This window comes from Mustela erminea, chromosome 10 (genome assembly GCF_009829155.1).
Source record: "Mustela erminea isolate mMusErm1 chromosome 10, mMusErm1.Pri, whole genome shotgun sequence".
Classification (NCBI taxonomy): domain Eukaryota; kingdom Metazoa; phylum Chordata; class Mammalia; order Carnivora; family Mustelidae; genus Mustela; species Mustela erminea.
Genome location: NC_045623.1, coordinates 27,223,299 through 27,248,601, shown reverse-complemented (window position 1 = coordinate 27,248,601; position 25,303 = coordinate 27,223,299). Strand labels below are relative to the sequence as shown.

Genomic DNA, 25,303 nt, shown 5'->3' with positions numbered 1-25,303 from the left:
GACCAAGCCCTCACACAGTTTATCTAAGTCACTAAGAAATAAGGTTATTTATTGCTATATTGATGACAGCTTCACTTCAAGCAAACATTGCATGTTTACACTTTAAGAAAAATGCCTGAATGCTTCCTGTCATTTTTTTGTTTTGTTTTGTTTTTTGGAAGGAATTAAAGACTTTTTCTCTAATTCACCTACTTGCTCAATTTTCCAATATGGTGATGGAGTGATACAGATAATAAGGCCATGATTTTGACAATGGCCACAGAAGAGGACATTCATAGATTTCCAAATCCAGATAGTATAAATGTTGCATTAGTAAATGACATTTGTAGCCTCTTAGAATTTAATGAGTGTATTACATGTAGAAAGAGACTTATCATGGAAGATACTGGATTAAGACATTCATGAAAATGCCTAGCAATTCATCTTTGGAGACAGATCTGAGTTTGAATCCAAACTATGACATGTCCTGGCTATGTAAACTTTGGCAAGTTGCTTAACCATCTGGAGTTTGAGTTTCAAAAGCTATAAAATGGGGCCAGTGATGTCTGCATCATAGAGTTATTTATATAAGAATGCATATAAAGTGTTCATTATGGTGCTGGGCAAATAAAGATCATATTATTCAAACGCCTTGATATTCCCATGATGTTGCTGCCTAATCCCTGAATAGCCAGCGCTGAGGAGTGCAGAAATGCTGACTGATTTTGCCAATAACACAAAAGCCTGCCAATATAAAATTTCAAATGCTACCACTAGCACATATTAAATTATATACTGAGATTTATTACCCCACTCATGAAAATGTTCTTAATTTTACTGGTGCGGTTTTAAGAAATATGGTCAAATTGATATAAAAAGGAAAACCAAGGTATTGCTTTGTTAGCATAAAGTTGTGTGAAGATTAGATGAAATAAGCTAGTGGTTTCTCAAAGAAGGATGTAAACATAGTGTTGCCCTTCCTATGGAGTGAACTAATCATAGGGAATCATTTTCTAGATCCTTGATTTCCATAGGTATTATATCTTAAATTTTATATGCCTGAGAAAGAGTACAGTCAAAATATCATGCTAGTTCTCCTATTCCCAACTCCTATGTCTTAACAGTCCTTTCTACCTTGGAAAAAAGCTTACCTCTCAATGACCTCAAATTTTATTTATTTTTTTAAAGATTTTATTTATTTATTTGACAGACAGAGATCACAAGTAGGCAGAGAGGCAGGCAGAGAGAGAGAGAGAGAGAGAAGAGGAAGCAGGCTCCCTGCTGAGCAGAGAGCCTGATGTGGGGCTTGATCCCAGATTCCTGGGATCATGACCCGAGCTAAAAGCAGAGGCTTTAACCACTGAGCCACCCTAGTGCCCCAGATCTCAAATTTTATAATGACATATTGCTCAACAATAAAAACACTGGAGTATCAAACAACATGATGATTCAAACTATTGGTCTTCATTTTAAAGAACTGATATATGATTGGGTAACAAATATTTTTTAAAGTCAGGTGACTTCCAAGTTACTTCTTCAACAAAACTGAAAGAGGAGCTCATCAAATTGCCTAATTATGCTTAACTTGTAATGCAGAAGATGTTCAAAGATTTGGGTTAAGTGACTATAATAAAACTCTTTGTAGTCCCCTTTAATTATTTAGATGAAAAAGGATTTTTAATATTAATATCTAAAAAATAATAATAGAATAGAATAATGCCAACTCTGATATTTTTAGGAAAAATGTGGATGAATAGTAAATATATGATCTAATTGTTTTAAGAAGCCATATTTTCCTCATTAAGAAGTGTAGTTCCAGGGGCGCCTGGGTGGCTCAGTGGGTTAAGCCACTGCCTTCAGCTCAGGTTATGATCTTAGGGTCCTGGGATCGAGCCCCACGTCGGGCTCTCTGCTCAGCGGGGAGCCTGCTTCCCTCTCTCTCTCTCTCTGCCTGCCTCTCTGCCCACTTGTGATCTCTGTCTGTCAAATAAATAAATAAAATCTTTAAAAAAAAATAAAAGAAGTGTAGTTCCAATAAAATTTACTTTTATGTTGAATAATTATCACTATTTATAACATATTTATATTATTATGACAAAGTATAAATTGTCACTTAGAACAATACAGAAGAAAAATTATCATTAAAGCCTTAGCCCAGGAATTTAAAAAATGTAAATGTCATATTGTAGGCATATATTTTGTTAAAGAGAAATTCTATAGGGCAATCCATAAGAAATGTTCAAACTTAAAAATAGATGAACACAGCAAAGAATCTGGTGAGGAAGTTGACTGGAAATACTAGTTCAAAGGAAAAAATTATGTAAAATTTCCAAATATTTCAAGTCTGCTTATGTATTTTTAAATGAGTTATGTTGAGTATAAAATCACTGTTTATTGAGACTCTATTAGGTGTATTTAAAAAAATGGTGTAGCCGTTTCATCTTAAGAATTAATATCTGCAGAATGTGGGAGATTATGTCTTTTATTATCACTTAAACTTACAGCTAAATTTGTAAGGGTGACTTAAAATGGGTGAGGAGTACATAGTTTCTATATATATGTTTTTTAAAGATTTTATTTATTTATTTGACAGAGACAGAGACACAGCATGAAAGGAAAACAAGTAGAGGGAGTGGGAGAGGGAGAAGCAGGCTCTGGCCAAGCAGGGAGCCGGGGAGAGACTCGATCCCAGGACCCTGGGATCATGACCTGAGCTGAAAGCAGATGCTTAATGACTGAGCCACCCAGGAGCCCCAGTTTATATAATTTTTGAATGTGGGCCATTTGTGGGCATACAAATTTGAAGAAAACTAGAATAATGAGTGTAGAATCCTTACACACATTGAGTCAAAGTATTAGATTCTACGAAAGCCTGGTGAGTGAAGTTAAGCTGCCCTGACCAGATTCCTTTACCTTCTCTTATGATCCTTCTTTTATCATCCGTCCTCTATCATCTGGACAGTCTGTACCTTTGAGCATCAGATACTGTGAGGGTCTCTTGAGGATGCCCTATGCCCCACACTTACAGACCTTTTAAAATTTGGGGTATAATATGCTCTCAGGGATTCAGATGGTATTAGATTGTTGGAGCTGTACACCAGGACCCTCCTTCAACTGGGAAAACTGCTGGAAACTTCCACGATTGACAAACAGTATCACCAACAGTCTATAGACACGACTTTGGAAGACTCTCAGTGCATAGTATAACTGTGTTAACGGGAGGGATACTGCATTCAAACAGCTTCTCCTCACGACCTTGGTTATCCCTACCCTTCTACTGATAAAAAGGATGCAACTGTCTGGTGATAACAGGCAAACGTAAAGGAAGAGAGAAAAGCAAGAGGCTATCAATACTTTTCCTCCTACAGTTTAAGTCTGAGGAAATAACTACATTTATTGATATGTGGGTGCTTTTTCAGGGAGAGAACTGTTACTATTCAATATGTTAGTATCTACACAAAATAAAAAAGAAAAACATGGTATTTCACAATCTTGAGCTTAATTTTACCCTTGCCTGCCTCTGATACCTGTTTCCTTTGCAAAGGACTACTTACTGGCACTTAGAATGGATTATCTTTGCATAACAATGGTTTGTATTCAACAATTAATCCTTAAATTTTTTTTATTATTGAAGTATAGTTGCTATACGATGTTATATTAGTTTCAGAGGTACAACAGTGATTTGACAACTCTATATATTACTCAATGCTCACCACCATAAGTATACTCACCATCTGTCACTATATAATGTTATTACGATATTACTGAATATATTCCCTATGCTGTACTTTTCATCTCTATGACTTACTTATTTTATAACTGGAAACATTTCATTTTAAATGGAGTGACATATTCTTTCTATCCTAACCCCTCAAATTCTCTTCTTACTTCTCTCTCTCTTTTTTAAAGATTTTGTTTATTTATTTGTTAGAGAGAGAGAGAGAGCACAATAGGGGACAAGCAGGGGGAGAAGCAGAGGGAGGAGAAGCAGACTCTCTGCTGAGCAGGGAGCTCTTATGTGGGGCTCAATGCCAGGACGCTGGGATCATGACCTGAGCCCAAGGCAGACCCTTAACTGTGTGAGCCACCAAGGAACCTCTTCTAGTACTTTTCTTAAGAATGAATTCAAATCCTGTTTACTATTATTTGTTTCAGAGACTTAGCCGTGGGCAGAGATTCTAAATTTATGTATGAAATACCAAGATTCTTGAGTTTTACCACTGATTTAAACCTTTGACACTATTTTGGAGATAAGATCTCAATTCAAAATGTTCAACAACACTAACCTTCCTTCATCTACTGTTCAGTGAGGATTCTGAGGCCCTCCCAGACCTCTTAGGAAGGAGCCCAGCAATCTGTATTCTAATGAGTCCTCCAGGGTCTGGGGCACACCGAAGTTTGAGAACCACTGATCTACTGGAATCTCAGCTCACAACGGGGCTTCCGTAAGTCAAAACTGTCTCCAAATTAGAAGTTAAATAAGAATATTTTCCTTGCTAACATACATAAATCCTTATGCATAAAATAATATACATATAAATCTTAAGTCCAAAAATTCAGGGTTAATCTAATTTTGATTATGTAATCAGGCATTTGCTTCCAGCAGGTTTTAAGATCTTCAGCTACAGAAAGCCAATGACATTTTGATACTTCTCTCGATGTTAGGGATAAATGTGTTGGCTTTATAGTCTGAGCAATGCTGGAGAGTTTGGTCGAATGCTTGGGGATTTAAGCCAACGAATGGATAAGGCTGGTGAGGAATCTCATTCTAGTCATGCCCTCCTTTCCTAATTTCCCTTTTCACTGTTTGGTCTTCTTCCCTTTTTCCTTAGGGAGCTGAGTGATTGATAGCCTAATCCAATGACTGTATTACAGCTGCCTCAACTAGGACTCTTTTCCTTATCATTAGCAGTTAGCCTATGGTTAAATTCACAGCTCACTGCTTGGTACAGCCCCTGAGATTTAAGGGTCTGGCCTTTAGAAAATATTTAACATAAAACTGAAATCTTGACATACTGAGAACTCAGTTCTCTGCAAGGCTTCTTTAATTAATCCAACGTACTGTACCATTGTTCTGTATGAGACTGTGACATGGTGAACTGTTTCTGAAGCTTACAGAGATGTGTAGTTCTAAATTAAACAGTCACTGACGTGTACCTACACTGATTTTTTAGTACAGTAGATATGCATGAATCTGTGAATATTTAAATTCAAGCTCAAACAGTGACACAATACTCCTTAGTTTTACTTTCATAATAGAACATTTTTTGATTAATTTCAAGCTTCAAGTCATTCTTTATGGGAAACACACACACACACACACACAGAGGAAAGAAATTTAATAATTCATTACCACTGCTGCAAAGGTAAGTTTTCTTAATATGCTTGTCAGAGTCCTTTGGTTTACAAAGTCTATCGAATATTCTCTTAGGAGGTGATACAGACATTATTTTCCTAATTTTGAATAAAAGAAAACATATATAATATCCACGTGGCCATGAATGTGTTGGTTCTTAAATACGTTCTGATTTTACCATCTATCTGCAGGACAATAGTTATTTTAAAATACCTAAGGAAAGGATGTAGACCTTGATCTATGCTTTAAACCTTCGCCCTTGCTCCAGTCCGTCGATGAGCTGTAAGCGTCTATGAATATGGCAGCTGAGTCCCAGATGAAAAATTATGCATCTCATAAACTGCTATTCTGCTGAAATGTCAAGCCAAGGCAAGGCTGTACCTCAAACTCAGCACTTGGCATTTTCCTTCTGTCTGCTTTGTTGCCATGAAGCAAACATGAACAGTGAGGATTTGTGTAGGGCAGGTAGCAGGCGAGCTCACCGTCAAAAATCTATTATTAGGGCTCTGATCTCCTGCACAGACCAACGACAGCCAAACAGTGTGAAATTCGGGCTCCAGGAAAGGCAATATAATGCAAAGGGGGATTCTTTGTCAATGTGTACATGAATATATTCAAATGAGCATGATTTAAATGAGAATAGTTCTAATGGGGAGCTTCCCTCAACCAAACTGATAATTTATAATGAAAATTGTAATTCAGCATCTTTATTTGATATGCCTACTTTGACTGTTCTGCAAATATCGTACATATATTTATATAACAAGGTCTTTAATAATTTGATCAGTTAAACTTGTGATGGCCTCAGAATATTTATGTAGATAATAGACTATATTCTTTTTGCATTATTTTGTACACACACACACAAAAGAAAATAGATGAGTGAGTATAAAGTGAAAGGTTCTTTTAATTATTCTTTTTGGCATAATTTATCACTGCTTTTTTTATTCATTTAAATGTTACCTTTATCTTTCAGGTTATTTTAGACATTTCAGGATTAAAATCTAAGCTCCTATTGATAAAGGTGGTTACAATAGATAGTTGAAATTTTATGACAGTGAGTTGGCGTGTTTTTCTAAAAGGATTTTATGCATCAGTAATTATGTGATTGGCAATAAAAAAAAAGTCCAACCCATTAACAACTACTCCCCATAAAAAAATATCAATACTGCATTTTATGATATAATTGTAATGGATGGTGTAAGAACTTAAAGCCATCTTGCCCAGATCTTCAGTTGCTTGCATGTGTGTAACAGCTATTCAAAGCAAATTATAACTTTTGGGTTTTCAATCTACTATGCGTTTTGTCATCTTCCTCATTTTACAAAAATAAACTAATAAATACATCAAAATAGGTTTAAGTTCATGACTGGAATGGGTTACATTGCGTTTGCATTCATGTGATGCCCAGTACCTGAGCTCAATGCTGCTAAGTCACTGTACGGTCCTGATAATCTTGCCTCCTAAAAATATGAACATGAAATATGTAGTATAGAGTTAAGATTATGTTAAGTCATCGTGTTGGTTCATGTTTGTGCAAGTTTTCTGAGCTATACAACTTTGAACCCACTTCTAACCCATACACTGGCATAGAGTTACAAATTATTAGCAAATTTCTAACTTATACCTTCTTTTATTGCTGTTTCCCTGGTTGGTTTCACAATAAAACACCTTTAGGAGGTTTGTAACTATAAGAACCCAAAGTTCAGTGCCGAAGAGTCCAAGTAGCTGGATTTCAAATCATCCATTATTTATTTGAGAATGTAAGGGCATTTATGGAGTATGCCATTGTCATTTGTTAAGAAATACACAACCATCTCTTAAAACTATAATATCCTATATGTAACTAATTAATAAGTTTGGGTTCCTGAAACAGAGATCAAATTTTGAAGGCCAACTTTGATAAATTATTCAGAAATCAGTATTAGAATTTATAGGTATTACTTTCAAATAAAATGTGTTCTATTGTTTTAACTAAGCAGGTTGGTACAGACAATAATTCCAAAAAGCCATCCAAAATTGAAATTGAGAACAAGAATTTCCTTTTTGGGTAGATAGAACAAATGTAGTAAATAAAAAATAATGTAAAACAATGACTTAATTTTCCAAGCTTGTAGGAAGTGGATTAATGAAGCCTAAAGCATCCCCCATTGTTTCAAAGTGCCTTCTGCAGAGAAATTTCGTATCTTTTCCCTATGTGTGGGTATGTGTGTGTGCTTTTTTGTAACAACAAACAAAATATATACAGAATAATGGAATTACGTAACAAACCTAAAAAATATGCCCATCCCCCATCAATAGAAAGAAGCACTTAAAACACAAGGAATAATTCCTTCAAGTGAGTTCACCTCACTGAAAAATACTTGATTATTGTTTCTCCTAAAGCAGCTACAAATTAATAAATACCATCCTCACGAAGTCATTTGCAGGAAAGATGTATCTTTGGTTATATCATGCAGGACTCATTCTTAACCATGTCTTAAAGAACCTTATCCACAGGGAAGACTGTGAAAATGTCACACCACAGCTGGGTGACACCATTTACCTAGGTGATAGTAATCACGGACTTAAGGGCTATCTTAACATTCCTTCATTATTTGTGGATAAGGCCAGGAAAAATGTCAAAATTTGAAACTAAAACAAGAAAAAAAAGAAGTGAACTGAAACTAGGAAAAATCATCAGCAATTCACTCAAGGATGGGGATCGTAAATAATGTTACTGATGAGACCAGTGGTTCTTCTGGTGAAATAAATGAAGGCACAGAACGCCCACTGCCAGAAACAAAACAAAACAAAACAAAACAAAACAATACCCTGCTCAACTGTTTGGTGACATATGAACTAACTGTTGTTTGATATTAAAAAAAAAAAAAAAAGTTTTCTGCACAGATTTTAGAAAAAAGGAAAGTGAGGTGGTAACAACTTGCAGTTATGGCCCAAAGAAAAGTAGGGAATCCAGAGTCAGTAATTTAGACAGATGTATTTGTATGGTGGAGAGCTTAATTAGCCATCTCCGTTTCACAAAAGTTTTCCTTATGCACACTGACTAAACTTTCTTTTGATACTGTTCTCACTATGAAATCACTTTTAATTTTATAATTCAACCTCTAATGGACTCATAGAGCATGAGTCTTGCAAGGTATTTCTGGAATTGAAATTCAGGTTTATAAATCATTCCATTATCAATTTGCTTCATAGGTTTTGTTCCCTCCAACCCCTGCTCCCAGATTCTAATCACCTATAGGCCGTCGGAAAAAGGCAGTTTCTAAAATAACAAGGCTGAGGATGAGACCTTGGAATCAGACTCTTGCTTCTGATAAAAAATTTTAAACTGCAACAAATAGAAGTAACCTTGTTTAATGACTTCTTTAATTAAATAAAAAGACTTAGTGACTTCTTTTATTAAATAAAGAGACCTCCCTCTAATCAGTAGCTTTCCAAATTTTTGAAGTTAACCATAATAAAAACTCATTTTACATCATGACCCAGTACAGAAAGACACACACGTAGTGTGTGTATTATCTGTAAAACTGAAAAAAAAAAGTTTGACCAATGTTTATCCCATCTGTGTGCAAAGTATTCAGACTTTTTTTCTGTTCTATTTGATTTTTTAAACTGTTGACTATAGTTCTTTAACTTGGCTCCATAGTACTTCATGAGTTGGGAAACAAAGTTTGAAAAACATTGCTTTAAAGTACTCTAGAATCCAGACTAATCATGTTTGAAATAATCCAACCGACATTCCTTGGGTGAGGTTCTGTCTTCACTACGCTAGTCACTGCTCCTTATTAGCTAATGTGTTTTAGACAGACATTACAGAATGTGACCATTTTTCTATAGCATGTGTAGTACCCCAAGTATATCATTATTTCCCTATTTACACAAAACAAAACCTTCATGTCAAACAGCAACAATCTTACTCTGAGAAAAAAAATAATAAAGACTGAATAGAGAGCTGGAGAATATTAAAGGAGAAAAACACTCCTGCCTGGCAATGGAAAGTATGTGGTGTATTTCAGGTGGCTATCCAAAACTGAAGACTTTTCAGCTTTCCCTTAAAAAAAAAGAAAGAAAAAAAAATCTGCAATTCAAGCTGCTCTTCTTTTTTTTTTTTTTAAGGTTTTATTTATTTATTTGACAGACAGAGATCACAATAGGCAGAGGAGCAGGCAGAGGGAAAGGGGGAAACAGGTTCCCTGCTGAGCAGAAAGCCCAATGCAGGGCTCCATCCCAAGTCCCTGAGATCATGACCTGAGCCAGAGGCAGAGGCTTAACCCACTGAGCCACTCAGGCACCCCTCAAGTTGCTCTTCTAAAAGCAGACATTCCAGTGCTCTGAGAGAATACTTGGGAAAATATTAGCACTGCATTATGGTAATTTTTTTAATCTTGTGAAAATAAGTGGCATATTTTGTATGATATTCTACACTGAAGCAGCATTTGAAGTCTTGACAGCCATGTTTGATAAAGGTATGAATGGTATTTAGCCATTTTGATATTTCCACCACTCCTAAAATTTGCAGCCATTATTATTTAACAGAGTAGGTTAGGTTTTGTTATAACTCACTCTGAAGGTACTTTGTTATAGAACTTGCTTCCGTCCTCAAATATATTATTATTGCCTGTTTAAACTGCTTTTCAGATTCTATTACCTTTAAATTAAAGCCAACACTGCTTTAAAGGAGAAAAATTCTATCAATTTTGTCAATATGGAGAGAGGCTGTTTTCAACACAGACTGTTTAATGTGAAGGGACTTAATATAGAACCTATTAGAAATGAGGTACAAGCCCTTAAAAATGTTAGGGACTTTTTGTGGTTTAAAATGAAAGTTCCACCCAGGCTTAGCTGAGCTTATAGCCCAAGTGAATATTTATATATGAATTTATAAATCTTAGAAATAGAGTTTCATGGAAATGTTAACAGGCCCTGAGGTATAGCTGAACTTGTTTTCAGGTAGCACTATAATTTCCAGTGTGTGTATGCTTAAAGACTACAACACAAAAGACTTTTTCTAATGCTGTAATTTTGTAGTTTTATTAGACTGAGTTATAGTATGGGAGAATATTCAGAAATTGCAGCTTAAATGAGAAAACGTGAATGGTGTTACTTATATAAAATACTACTGCAATAGTTCTTTTATTAATTTTTAATGTTCAGCACCCTCTGTGACCTCCTTTATTCTCTTGCTGTCAACATGGCAGGCTGGAAAAATTGAAATGGGCTGACAGAAAACATAGTGCATGTTACAGCCCAACTCTGGAGTCTCTTGACTCTCTTTCTGCGGCACATGCTAACGCAGTCCACGTTATTCTGCATTACAATAATATTTAAGGCTCTGTTTGATAGCTCCTGATAAAAGAGAGTTGTGTCTGGACCCTGTGCAGGTGCTTCTCCTCAGCTTTCCTCTTTCTGACATTGCGGGGATGGGAATGGCATTCAATTACCAGCAGAATATAATTTTTAAAAAAATCATGGCTCATAGACACACTTCATGCTCTCAAAATATAATACCTCAGCATGGACAGTGTTTTATTTGTGTCTACCCGGCCTCTTCCAAAAGCATATTTTGGTCTGATTCAGCAATGCTTTTCTCGAACAGTGGGACACTGCTATATTATGTATATTTACCACTGTCTCTATCACCAAGGAGACTAATCCCCATACCAGTACAGTCAAGAACCTTACAGCATTGTCTTTGCAAGACCAAGTTCATGTTGTCACAGCAACAGAGTGCACAGGGCAAAGATACTGAACCGACACACTGGGATTAAAACTTCTGTTTCTGTTTTATATGCAAGTGTTTGATGATGATGAGAAAAGATATGCAAAGGTGTGAGGTCTGAAATGTCTTCTCAGCTGATGCCACAAATGCAGTTTTACCAATTCATCTGGGACAGTAATGAAAGCAAGGTTTTTTGAAGAAGGTACATTTCAAAATTCTAGGAAAAGTGAAACAAATTCAGACTCTGAAAAAGATATTATCATCAGGGTGCTTATGTTTTTCTCTGCGATGGCGCTGGTATTAGCTCTTGCTAGTAAGTGACAAGACATTCGTGAAAATGAGAAATTCTGAAGAGAGCGCAGACCATGAGAGAATCAAATTTACACACAACCCTATCTTGGTATTCTCTCATCTTTGGCCATCAGTCACTTGAGCCTTCACACTCAGCATGTTCCATCTGTCATAACTATTAGGAATTTTGACTAGCAATTAGTTATCATAATTAGGGATCAAAAAGACATGATATACTTGCTTGCAACATGACTTCTGATTTTTTAGCAACCTTCAAGAAAGCAAATTGCAAAGAGAGCGCAACACCTACCAGACACTCCTCCGTAGGTAGTCCGCTTCCCAAAGCCCACTGCTGGCCAAGGCGTGCCATCGGCTCTTAATCCCATTAGACCTGAGACAGTGTTGGTGGCTGTAACGCCATCTGCGCCACCTATGAGAAACACTTCATCATTTACCTGAGGTTTTCTAAAAGGGACTATGGTCAAAAGCCATTCAAGCCCACACGACCCAGGAACACACTCTTTCCCTTGAGAACATTTCCTTCCCTTAAGTGACTTTACTAATTTTACTCCTACCATTTTGCTTAAAATGCTAGACATAAACATTTTTAATTCCCATCAATTCATTTTTCCATTTATTATACAGATTTATAGATGCCAAATATTTTGTAATTGGTGTTACTTCCGAGGTAGTTTTCAATACCTTTGCAAATCAAGATGCAATTTCCATTGGATAGGGCATGGCATGTATGATTTATAAAAGCATTCACTGCTTGCATGATTTATGTGTTTAATAGATATTTATTGGGCATATGTTTAAGGCAGTATACTATCAAATACAAAGGGAACTCACAAGAAATTTCATATTGTGGAAGCTGGTATCTTTTTGTTTTGTACTTCATTAAAGGTTCAAATGCTACTATTGGATTGTTACATTACGAGGTCATTTATTCTGGAGTGGGTCACTGTGATCATGGTTTTGTTTCATAATCTTTTGTGCGCAAAGCAAGTGTTTATCAAGAAAGATTATAAATGTCCTTGTTTAGACTCCATTTACTAGCTCGGGTCCAGGTGTGAACCTACTGCATTTGTGAGATCAAGTGCTCAATTTAGTACTTTTACTAAACTCTAAACAAAGATATACACATATATGTGTGGATAAAGATATACTTTGGAATGGCACATACTTCAGGCAAATAGTTCAGTGACTAGAAAACCGACACAAGTTTAGTTCTTACCTTCCTTTGCAGCTCTTGCGATGCTTGCGATATCAGTGACATTTGGGGTCAACTTGGCAAAGAAAGGAATCTGAACAGCTTGCCTCACCCAGCGACAGATGTTCCGTACCAGCTCTGGATCCTGTTCAAATAGGTCAGTTAAATATAGAACATAATTAAAGAATTGTGATCAAAATGTGTACTGGAACAACAGCAAAGCTGGATATGTGCAAGACAAATCCAACCTGACAATGAGCTACATGATATATTTCTCAATTCCGCCTCAGTATTACACCTAGACTCATTAGGGAACTAAGGTTAACACACTTCCAGTGAACTGCAAATTCATCACATAAAGGTTAAATTCCTCAAGGGAGCCTTTGGAAAATAAAATTACGAAGAACCAAATGGAAGAAACTGTTTTCTACTACCAGTTAAATAATACTGGGAGTAAAGCATAAACTTCTGGTGGCATTTTTGGTAAATATTACAGAATTTCCAGCAACCTCATTGGCTTAAACCTAATAAAAAATACTTAAGCTGCTGATTCCTGGTTGGATTATATTCTATCTGAAGCCTGTTGTTTCCATTATTAGAAGACTTAGTCTTGATGAAGTGTGTTCAAAAGAAAATCCATGACTTCCTAATCAATCTAATTATGATATATAGTGTATGCTAATACGGAATAATTCAGCCTTGGATTATACATGAGCTGATCAGTAACTTAGTTTACTTTTGTAAATGTTATTAAGATCTGTGAAGCACTTTTCAACATTCATCTACTTGAAAGGATTGATCAAAATGACAAAAATGAAATAAAATATCAAATGCTCATCTTTAAAAGCAAGGAATAGACATTTTCCTGTGCCTGTTTCCTGTGATTTTTCAGGCTTCTATTTTCTCATGGGACAAGTATCATTTAGAGGGCAATCACCTATCCTTTCCATTGAAAATAACTTAGCTGTAGCAATGTTCTTTGATTTCAACACATACAATAGTCCTTTTTTTTTTATTACTTTTAGTACAAAATTTATTCTGACAGGTACTGATAATGCACTTTGATAAATTACCTTAAAATATGCAATAGCAATTCATTATTGAACTTGGTAATATTATCTTAGCAAGTTAAAATGTTTTTTGAATAAAAGAAAAACCCAGAAAAATACAGACATATATTTAAACTATGAAACAGCAGGCAAGTATATCATTTGTAATTAATATTTTTATATGTAAGGAAGTTGCTCTTTGCATTTTAACCTTTCAAATTCTTTTAAGATGAGATTTCTAATGTTATAACCTTTAGAAAGAACCTTTTCACTTACGTTTAATGTGTCTTGATCTGTCATCTTGTATTACTCTAAAAGTTGTGCGTTTATGTGCTAAGATACAGCAATGAGGTAATTTCTGTTGATTGTTACCATCTCTATTCAGCAAGCTCATAATTTTAACAAAAAAATCTTTGATTTGGTTTGTTCTCTTTTCAGAACAGTAATTTCTTCATTAAACATAAATATTAAAAAAGCACTATATGGAATGCTCTACAGGGCATACTGTGCATTATGAATAGTAAAATCTGGAGACTTAGCTGTACAAATTCTAACTCATGAAAATGGAGATCTGCCCCTGCCCATGCAATGTTCATGAAATATTTATAACCGCTGCATTGGCATTATGAAGGCAGTTGCATCTTTGTGACTTTCATTTTTAAGTTATGAATTTCCATGGGACTTAGCCTAGAAATGACAGTAACTCTAGATGATATGAATTGCATGTCCTTTGTGAAAGCTCTCTTTAAGATAGAATTTGACAATAATTTAAAGATCACTTGAATTGCATAATACATGGAAGGTAGCCTGATAAGAATTACTGAAACACATACAAAATAGGATTTGGTTCCGATAGAGTAAACACTAATAATCTGATATAGGCTTCTAAGTGGCTTTCGATACTATTGACGACCATGTCTTAATAATTTACTTTGAACATTTATCACACTTTTTTTTCTGTTCACTCCCACCAGTTGACTACTTTAAGTGAATGTCCTTTACATGTTGTTTAACAATTTGGAATTTGCTCAAAGGTTTTAAGTTTAAAAAAAAAATTAAATAAATAAATATATATATACATATATATATATATATGTGTGTATATATATAATATTTACTTGAATCATCTGTCTTTATTTTGAGATGCCATGATTTGACCACCCTATACTTCTGTGAGTAAGCTTCCTGGTGTTCAGATAATATTTTTTTCTCATCTTCATACTCAGCCAAGCCACTTGCTAACTAATCTTTATACCCAGCTGAAACAGAATTTGATTACCTGGGAATTAAAAAAAAAAAAAAAAAAACTTCTGACTAATATTATTGTAAAATTAATGACTATTCTTTAAATTGCAAAGTTTTGCTTGACAGACATAATAGGGAATATTCTAACACAACCAGAAATGTGGTGAGGCTAGTAACATGATAAAATGGATCTGTATACTTTGGGAAATCAAAGGACACTCTGAAACTATTCACACTTTCCTGGTTTCCTCACACTTTTGATATTAATGTTTGAGATCTAAAAGCAATTAATAGTGTTTCTGCAACTTGACCTTAAGAATTTCCTAGTGATAGCATCAGATGGTGTTACCCATGAAAGCCAATTTTTAAAATCTTACGGAAACAAATAAATTTTAGACAATTAACCTAATGCCTCCCCCTTCCAAATCTTCAAGATGGGAAATACACGGGGCGCCTGGGTGGCTCAGTGGGTTGAAGCCTCTGCCTTCACCTCGGGTCATGATCCCAGGGTCTTGGGATCGAGCCCCATATCGGGCTCTCTGCTCAGCAGGGAGCCTGCTTCCTCCTCTCTCTCTGCCTGCCTCTCTGCCTACTTGTGATCTCTGTCTGTCAAATAAATAAATAAAATCTTTAAAAAAAAAAAAGATGGGAAATACACAAAGGTATTATTATTTCTGACAAATTGACACTTGAACATTAACCACACCAACAAAAAGTAAATAAAACCAAACAATTCTGGACTGCTTTTCTATTTTTAGGCACAAAGCATTATAAACACTCAAAAAGTAGTTGTGTCGGGGTGCCTGGGTGGCTCAGTGGGTTAAAGCCTCTGCCTTCAGCTCAGGTCCTGAAGCCAGGGTTCTGGGATTGAGCCCCGCATCGGGCTCTCTGCTCAGCAGGGAGCCTGCTTCCCCTCCTTTCTCTTTCTCTGCCTGCCTCTCTGCCTACTTGTGATCTCTGTCAAATAAATAAATAAAATCTTTAAAAAAAAAAAATAGTTGTGTCAAAGAAAGAAGAATAAATAAGAACTCAGTATTTTCCATTGATTTCCTTACAGATTCATCAAAATACAGACTATGCGTACGTTTAAGAAAAGCTGAGTATACTTTTTTTATTTTTAAAAAGATTTTATTTATTTATTGGAGAGAGAGAGGGAGATATCATGAGCAGAGGGGAGCGACAGAGGGAGAAGCTCCACTGTGCAGGGAGCCAGACTCAAGGCCCCATTCCAGCACCCTGAGATTATGACCTGTGCTGAAGGCAGAGATAACTGACTGAGACACCTAAGGTGTCGCAACCCTGAGTAAATTTTATGACAAATAATATCTAAAAGCATGAAATCCAAGACTTCCTTACAAATCTGGGATAATTCTGGGAAAAAAAAAAAAAAAAAAAGAGTGGGTAATGATGGGAAAAAAACCCAAACAGCTTAACAAGACTCTTAAAGTGTGTGACTCACAAAGTCTACCTAGATCTTAAAGTCTTTATTGGCTCTTCCTACAGGTATTAATAATGCCTATCTCTGACCATGATTTGCGATCTCTCCCATAGCAACTGTGTGTGTGTAGGTGTGTATACTTCTTTGTAAAGCAACATGTTAAACACCTGTTAACCTTTTTGTTATTCATGTGATCACCAAAGAAAACTCTGAGAAAAGTGAATGAGTTTTTCTGCCCTGTGTGATAAGATAAGCAAGAAATTGCTGAAGCACTTAAAGGCGTGAGTGATGGGGCTGGGGAACCACATGGTGGTCTTGAGAGTACTGCGTTGAGGGGAAGCTACCAGACCAGACCTGTGAGGTGCTGACAAGAAGATGAAAGTGAACCAGACACAATTTTGGTCTCTCTGACAACTGTAATGGGCAGACTCTCTGTGTCTGCCTGCAATTAATACACTTGGAATCGATCTCTATGAAAACCAAACAATAACAACAAAAACTAGAAAATGTAGCTCTTAATGATTGTTGGCTACAGTAGTTTCGACTGTCCAAAACTGTATGTAAAGCCATTTGGGGGTGCCTGGCTGGCTCAGTCATTAAGCATCTGCCTTTGGCTCAGGTCATGACCTGGGATGGAGCCCCACATAGGGCTCCCTGCTCAGTGGGGAGCCCGCTTCTCCTTCTCCTGCTGCCCCTGCTTGTGTTCCCTCTCTCGCTGTGTCTCTCTCTGTCAAATAAATAAATAAAATCTTCAAAACATATAAATAAATAAATAAATAAATAAAGCTTTATTTTCTATCTGGGCCATAAGATAACAATTTCTAACTCTAGTACACTTAAAGCTTAAATTTTTTTTTAAATGTACTTTTCTATCTGGACTGTAAGATAATAATACATTAATCTAGTAACTAGTATGTCTCTAGTTACATATTAAAGGGGTTCTGAAAATGATATACCCTGCTGCGTCTGAGACCCTAAGATGACCTCTCCATTGTAGGACAGGCATTTCCACCAATTTCCTAGGGCATCAAATCTCATTGGTTTCATGCCCTGTACAAAAGAACAAGCATTAGAGAATGAGGCTGTGAGAATTTCTTGATAAGCTAAATTACAAGTGAAATTTTGGACTTTAAGAAACATTTCTCTCCAATTTACCTGGTAATTTTCACTCCGTACAGTTCTTTTCAAAATGGCTTTCTTAGAAGGTGGCATTTCAATGAATCCACTGAAAAATTTTACCAGCAATAAATGTTTTCCACTAAGGAACTCCTAAGTCTTAATTCACATGAATGCCAGGAAGTAGCTAGCATTTTTTATTATGTCCACTTCTCTGACAGAGAGAACCAGGGCCCAGAAGATCAATCTGAGTACCTATTTCACCTTCTTAATTTTCTTTCCCATTATCATGTCCTAAACCATCATCTTCTTTAGCAAAATTGCTCCCTAAAGTGAAATTCAGCCATCAATTGTAAACCAGAACTACAAAGTTCTTCATTTATACTTGTAAGACTAAATGTAGCTTCAGAATAATAGGCAAACGTGATGTATTTATCCTTCCATGTCAATAAAATAGAACAGAAAGAGTTAACTACTTCAGGTAGAATCGTTAGTAAATGCAAAGAATGGGAATGTTCTAAATTAACTTATGGTTTAGCATGTGCTCTTTTGAAATTGGTTTTCCTGATTTAAGAATGCTAACGATGATACAATCACCTTGGAAAATCACCTGGTAGTTTCCTAAAAAGGTAAACATGCACTTACCAATCCACCCACCAATCTCCCTTTTATTTATATATCTAAGAGACATGAAAACATATATCTACACAAAGACTTGTACATAAACATTCAGAGCAACGCTTTCAAAAAAAAAATCCAAATTGGAAATGACCCAAATATTCACTAATATGTGAATGAATAAACAAACAGTAACATATCTGGAATATTATTCAGTGACAAAGAGAAAAGCAACAATTTGGGATCAATTAAAAAAATTATGTTCAGCTAAAGAAGTACACAAGAATTTAAATGCTGTATGTTTATTTCTATGAAATCACACACACACACACACACACACACACACACGATGCTAACGAAAGCAGAGCAGTGGTTGCTGAGATTAGCTGGGGTAACGGAGTGATTAAGTGGGAAGAGGCAGAAGAGAATTTTTGAGTGTAATGGAAACACTGTGTAACTGGATTGTAACTGGATTGTAGTAATGTAGTAATGTTTACAATGTAGACATCTGCCGAAACACATCAAACTCTACACCTAAATGTGTTCTTTTTATTAAAGGTAAATCATACAGCCACATATTTCTTATAAAATATACAAAGAGAAACAATTCAAAGGGTATTTAAATATAAATTAAAAATGAATGCTGATGGTATTCTAGGCAATGTGGGTTCTATTTTTTCAACAAATATTCCTTGAACACAAGGCATTGAACTTGTCTGTGCTGGAGACTCAGAGGAGTGGAACAAGGAAGGCACAGTCTATTAGAAAATAGAACATCAGACACATACATGAACTACATGTGGGAGGTTTAGTATAAAAAAGGAGATCTTAATAATGCTCTCTCATTTCAGATTATTTCAGAGCACATAGCAAAGGGTTGGCACACAGTAGGCTCCAAAAAAGACCGTTGAATTGATAGAGCTCACACTGCATAAATTAACATGGGCTTTCTTATTTCAATTTTCTCAGAAGAAAATAGACTGTAAAATTATTGGGTCAGGATAACCTAATAAACAACTGTTTTAGGCATTATGCCTTCTGTTAGACAACAGTGATTTTAAAGTGTAGAATACACTATCCCTCTTCTGCAAAACAAAACAAATCAAACTTTATGATCCAAGGGGATAATGCATATAACAAACATCAAATGTGAAAAACAAAATGTTGTAAGTATATACACCTGCAATGTATGAAATATTTTATATGTTATATATATTCTTTCTTCTCTACTATCTCTGTGCCTTAATTTGAAGATGACATGGAGCTGCTTTTGTGTTCTCTCCTCCCCAGGCACTACAACCTTCTCCATTCTGTTTCTCACCTCAGCCTCTCTTTCTCCCTGTCTCCTCACCCAGAGTGTCCTTATCGTTTTGTCCCTTGGATGAACACTTTCAGGGTAGTTGTCCATGACCAACCCTCCATCCTACGTCAGAACAGGATGAATGAGTAAAGGACTGACTTTTAAATACTTCCATAACATTTCCTTATTCCTTCCTTTATTACAATATATAATCATCAGCCATTTATGGGGTTTTTTTTCTTTTTAAGATTTTATTTATTTATTTGACAGAGAGAGATCATAAGTAGGCAGAGAGGCAAGCAGAGAGAGAGAGGGAAGCAGGCTCCCCACCGAGCAGAGAGCCCGATGCGGGACTCAATCCCAGGACCCTGAGATCATGACCTGAGCCGAAGGCAATGGCTTAACCCACTGAGCCACCCAGACGCCCCTTATGGTTTGTTTTGATTTTTTTTTCCTCTCAGCTAGACTATTAGTCTTTTAAGGGATGTATCCTACACTTGTATCCTGGTCCCCTAACACAGTGTCTCAGAGACTAAAGATAATAAATACTGTGCTGAATTTTAAAAAATGAAGAATTCCTAGATGTATGCCAGCTTTCCACATTGACCAAGAAACATTTGCTTCTTCTTTTCCACCGAGCCACAATAAGCTGGAGATATAAGCTCTTGCCCCACCAGCCGGTGAGTGTTTGGAAAGTCTTCTGATGCTTTCTCTCATGGGTTAAAGTGCTTTAGAGGTCAGCTGTCCCCTCCTGTGGCCTGGCAGTTCATGAAGACCTTCCTGAGGTCCCAGGCCCTTTCTGCCTGAATCCTTAGGGTACTGAGGCTTCTCTAGAATTTGTGCCCCTAACCCTACCCAGCTCCAAGTCCTTGGTCCTTGGGGCCTGGTGGCGGAATCAGCTCATATTTTTGCCAGCTAAAGGGAACTTGCATTCCTTTTTTATTCCTTTAAATAACATTTCCTGTTACATAGTTTATATAGTGTTTTCCTCCTTGCAGACAGTGTTTCCTTGGTATACCATTTCTCTGACATTTTTAATGTCAGAGTTCCTATTACCATACACTTAGTCTCAGAAACAAATGGACAAGAATTGTCATGCACTGTTTAGACAATACTTGATGGCCAGATACTCTTTGAGTCATTCTTTTTATCCTCTCTGAAGTCCCTCTGATTCTCTAGCTACCTCTCCATGAGTTCACTTCTTTACTCTCAATTGGCAGTGCTGATGGTGGAGGTCAGTTCTTGAAACTTTTCAAATTTCAAACCTCCCTCCCCCACTCACAATTTTCCCCACAGAATCAGATTCAGATGTCCTCAAATTATCTTCATCTTATCAGCTAATCCAAACTAGAATCCACTGTCTTACCTGACATGGTAATGAAATTGGATAAAATATACATGCCCCCCCAAACGGGTCTGTGAACATTTCCTGCCCAGCTCCGTGTACTATTCTAGTAGTGCCTGTCATAGGAAGACTTCCTCATAGCACTATTGCTGTCTTATGATATAAATGTCTCGTGTCTCTCTTTCAGAAATCCCATATTATACCAAGGAAAGAAGAAGGAAGAAGAGGAGTTGAAGGAAGGGCAGGGGGAGTAGGATGAGAGGAAGAAGCTGAGCTCAGGTTAAGTTAAGGAGTCAAGTTTTTGAGAATCAAAGTGTTTTTATCCAATACACAAAGAAACACAAAGTCACAGACATGCACCACTCAGATCCTCCGGCTTGAGAAGACTCAAGCCCCACCACAACAGTGTGGTAAGGTGACATCCTCAAATTGCTTATACCTTCGGGTCAGCCTCAGCTGAGGTCAGGCTCCTCTTGAGGAGTCCCTACCCTGTGACAGCAAAGTTGTGGTACAAGGGTTTAGCCATTTCTATCCAATGCAAGATTCCTCTAACAGCGATCTTTGCCCTTGAGCCCTCATTGGGCTGGCAAAAATTTTTCTCGTATCTCCATCAGTCTGTCTGTTCCCCTTGTCCAGTCTTATTTCCTCCCCTTTCCTTAGGCATTCCTCAATAAGCCTTTTACACCTTCCCAACGACATCTATGTCTCTGATCCCTGGAGGCCTCAACTAATGCAGCAAAGACCTACTTGGGCTTGGAAGTCTCCATGTGATAGGATTAGGCTATATTCTGAGAAAGTGAAGGAAGAAAAATAAATTTGTCTAAATACCCCAGGGTATCTCATTGAGAGAAACTCAAGAAAGTTAACCTGAATCCAAGAAAATCTCTTAATTCCAATTTTCCTTGAAAGAGTCAAGACTAGTACAGCCAACAATGGCCAAGATGCAGGTCTAATTTTTTCTCCTGGACAATGATGAGTGTCTTTTGTCTAGAGGTAGTTCAGAATATTCTTAAAGAGTTTAAGCATCTACTTTCAGAACCTGCTGAAAGAGTCACCGCTGTGAATATGGGCCATTGAAAATGTGCAGAAGTCCACAGATAAAGAAGTTCCTATCTTTGTGTCTGAAAACTGGTCTACTCAGCAAGGGAGTATGGCCAGTGAAGTCAGTGTATATCCTAATACTTACCCTAGTCTCATGTCTCTTGTTGATAAAGCCAATTAATGACAACCTCCTTAATAACAACATGAAGAGGTCATCTGGAAATTTCTTCTAGGTGTGTTGGGTCTCTAATACTATATTCTAAATGCTTTTGCTTTCATAATCCAACCTGTTTGCCTGCATTCTTTATTTCTGTATTTTATCCCTTGCCCATTTCCCTCTGGATTAGACCTCTTTGAGTCTTGACACCTGCCTGAACTGACCAGCAGGTGCCCTGTTTACATCCATCCTTGAACCAGGACTTGCTGATCACATTGAGGCTTCACAGTGATTTTCCTTTGTTTCTGCTGGACATTTTCATCTCCATTTCCCTTGTCTTAGTTTTTATTATGCTCTTTTTCCACCAAATCGAGATTGACACAGACTCCACAGGCCTATCTTCACAGACAAACAAATACTTTTTGAGAACCATACATAGGCCATAGTATAAAGAAATTAAGATACTTTAAAATCCTTTTTATTAAAGATTATTTACAAAAAATCCTTAAAATATTTTTGAGAATAGCTTATTGTTTTTAGAATTATTTATACTAAGCTCCCGCCAGAAGACCTTCATCTTCCCTCATATGTGAGTTGCTATTTATCTGTGAATTCAAAGACTAGTATCACACAAAAAGGGTTGTTCCCAGTTTGTTTATTAATGAGGTTATACAGTGCAACCTGGAAAATCTTAATATATGGAGAAATGGGCTATGCACATCCTTTGCGGATACCACCAGTAGGAGTTCAAAATTGTGGACCAGCTAAACCAAACCGAAACTCTGCTGGCCTCCCAATCACTGCTCAGAGCACACTAAAAAGACTTCCGAGGGGAATGAAGTGCAGGCAGTCGCTTGGACTACTGTGTATGGATTCATTTTAGATAAGGGCAAGTGAGTATTTAAGTGTATAACAAGGAGCTTTTATTCTTTGCAGACTTCAGGCAGTTTGTCATTTGTTTTGGTAATGCAAAGCATTAGCGTAAACAGTGTAACAATTGATATTTTATACATCTGTTGGTCTACTCACTTAGCCCATGTTTTCCAATGCTGCAGTTGGAAAACAACCACAAGCACAAAACCTCACTATCTTTATAATCCCATATTGGTGTGAATGATTAACTGCACAGGGAGGAGGCTAGTGTAAACAGCCTTCTGCCCTGAAGCACCCACAATGCTGATACATTTAGGATGAAGAGAGTCTAGGGAAGTTCTGTTTCTGTCCTGGGAACTTTATGAAATCTAAGCAAGAAGGAATTACTGCTGAGGCAATTTTAAATAATGTAGTAGAGAAAACCTCAATCCCTTGGCAATGAATGGTTTCAGCTAAGGGGAACTCATCCATAACAAGTTGGTACAGCTCCTTGAGGGATTTCTTCCTAGGCTGCTGTAAGAGCTAGAAAGAAATATCTAGGCCTTTGTTTGTTTTGCCAGCTCTGTGGACTGATTTCCCTCTTTGAGCTGGAAAGGATTTGGAGATACTAAAAGGGGGGAGACTTTACTGAAAAGTCTCTGTGCGAAAATATGGGATGGGGAAGATACTAAACATGACCTTTGCAAGTGTGGTATTTATAAACTCTTGATATAAACTAGATTTACCCCAAATTTTGAGCAATCTGAACCTAACTTAATCATTACCAATATATTTATTTATAAGAGTACATGGTTTATAAGAATATATACCTTAAGATGTGTGTGTGTGTGTGTGTGTGTGTGTGTGTGTGTGTTTAAGCGGGTTCTCAATTTTAAAAGTTTTTCTGGTGTTGAGAAAAGGAACCATGAGAAGGTAACCCCCCATTGCCAGGGTGTTATAACAAATGTACATGGAGATGTCAGAAAGTAAGTGAAGTATTTTGGGTAAAGGAAAAGCCAGGCTTCTAGGGTTTGGGATTCCTTTCGTTATCTTAAAGCATACAAGGCAGCTCTGGTGACTCATCAGGGAAGCCAGTGACTAAGAGCAGCTCTTACTTTCTTATTGTTTAAGAGTTGCTTTAAGGATTAGAAACTTCGGTAGTAATAAATCTGCTTTTATTTCTCAGCATGTTTCCATTTCTACTTTTCTTTCTTTCTTTTTTTTTTTTTTTTTAAGATTTATTTATTTGAGAGAGAGAGAATGTTCATCCCTATGCAGCGAATGAGAGGGGAGGAGGGCATTGGGAAAGAGGCTCAAATAGACTCCCCACCGGTGAGAGGAGGGGAGGGTTGGATCCCATTTCAGGCTTCCATCCCATGACCCAAGATCATGATCTGAGCTGAAATCAAGAGTGGGATGATTAACCGACTGAGTCACCCAGGTGGCCCTCCATTTCTATCCTAATCACTTCATATATATATATATATATATGTGTGTGTGTGTGCCAATTCTTTTTCTTCTTTATTCTTCTTCTTCTTCTTCTTCTTTTTTAAAAGATTTTACTTATTTATTTAACAGAGAGACAATGAGAGAGGAACACAAGCAGGGGGTGTGCTGGGGGACTAGAGAGGGAAAAGCAGGCTCTCCGCTGAGCAGGGAGCTGGATCCCAAGATGCTGGGATCATGACCTGAGTGGAAGGCAGACACTTAATCACTAAGCCACCCAGGTGATCCTAATTCAATTCTTCTAACATCTACTATAAAAGCTATATGTTTCAAAATCAAGCCCACAGAGGAGAAGAGGCAATACAAACGGAATAATTCTATTTTTTTTTTTTTTTTTTTTTGGCTGTCCTTCCTATTTCATACCCTTCTTATTTTGTGGGAAATTCATATTTTTGTATGAAGTATTGGCGGGACACAGAAACTATCCTCACTATGTAATCCCTTGAAGAGACAGTTTTTCTCTCTCTACTCTCTGGCAACCAAAAAACAAGTACATGATTTAGGTGTGGCCAACTGAAGTTTCCACCAAAAATTTTAAAATCTGACAATCAGAAAAGGGGTTAAAGTTGACTTGTGGTGGTGTATGGCACTGTGTCTCCTGATAGTATCCAACAACGGCAGTAGTGGGAGATATCAGCACTGGTAGAAGCTGCATTTAAACTGGACAATTCTAGTTCACCATTGTCTGCACCTCTTTGATTTAAGTCCCTTTTCAAAGCCTACTGTTCCTGCCTTTCCTGATTATCTAAGACATCTTATATCCCACTGATAAATCATTTTTTCACTTCTGGTAGCCAGTATGTTTCTGTTGATTGCAATTAAGAGTGCTAAATTGTACAGTCAGCCACTATCCACTACAGAGTGACCTTATTGTCCAACTTACAGCACCACACTTCCTGATGGCTGCTGACCTCTTTTTACTGAGTCTCTTTTTTGGTGGTCTTTTTTTTTTTTTTTTTTGTCCTGCTCAGGTTATATCTGGTCCAGTGAATTGTGGTACAGGTAGCTAGGATACATGCTTTTATGGAAATTTGCATGCGATATGCTGTCTCTAACCACTTTCCTTTAGAAAGGT

At 36.8% G+C, this 25,303-nt stretch overlaps 1 protein-coding gene across 1 annotated transcript in view; it reads right to left on the bottom strand.

The window, feature by feature from the left end:
• Positions 1–25,303, bottom strand: part of DPYD (dihydropyrimidine dehydrogenase) — an 831,093-nt gene that overhangs the window by 214,374 nt on the left and 591,416 nt on the right. The window contains exons 17-18 of the mRNA XM_032302713.1: positions 12,586–12,706; positions 11,659–11,778 (exon numbers count right to left, since the gene is read on the bottom strand). Of these exons, the coding sequence (XP_032158604.1) occupies positions 11,659–11,778; positions 12,586–12,706 (241 nt within the window). The remainder of the gene's footprint in view (positions 1–11,658; positions 11,779–12,585; positions 12,707–25,303) is intronic.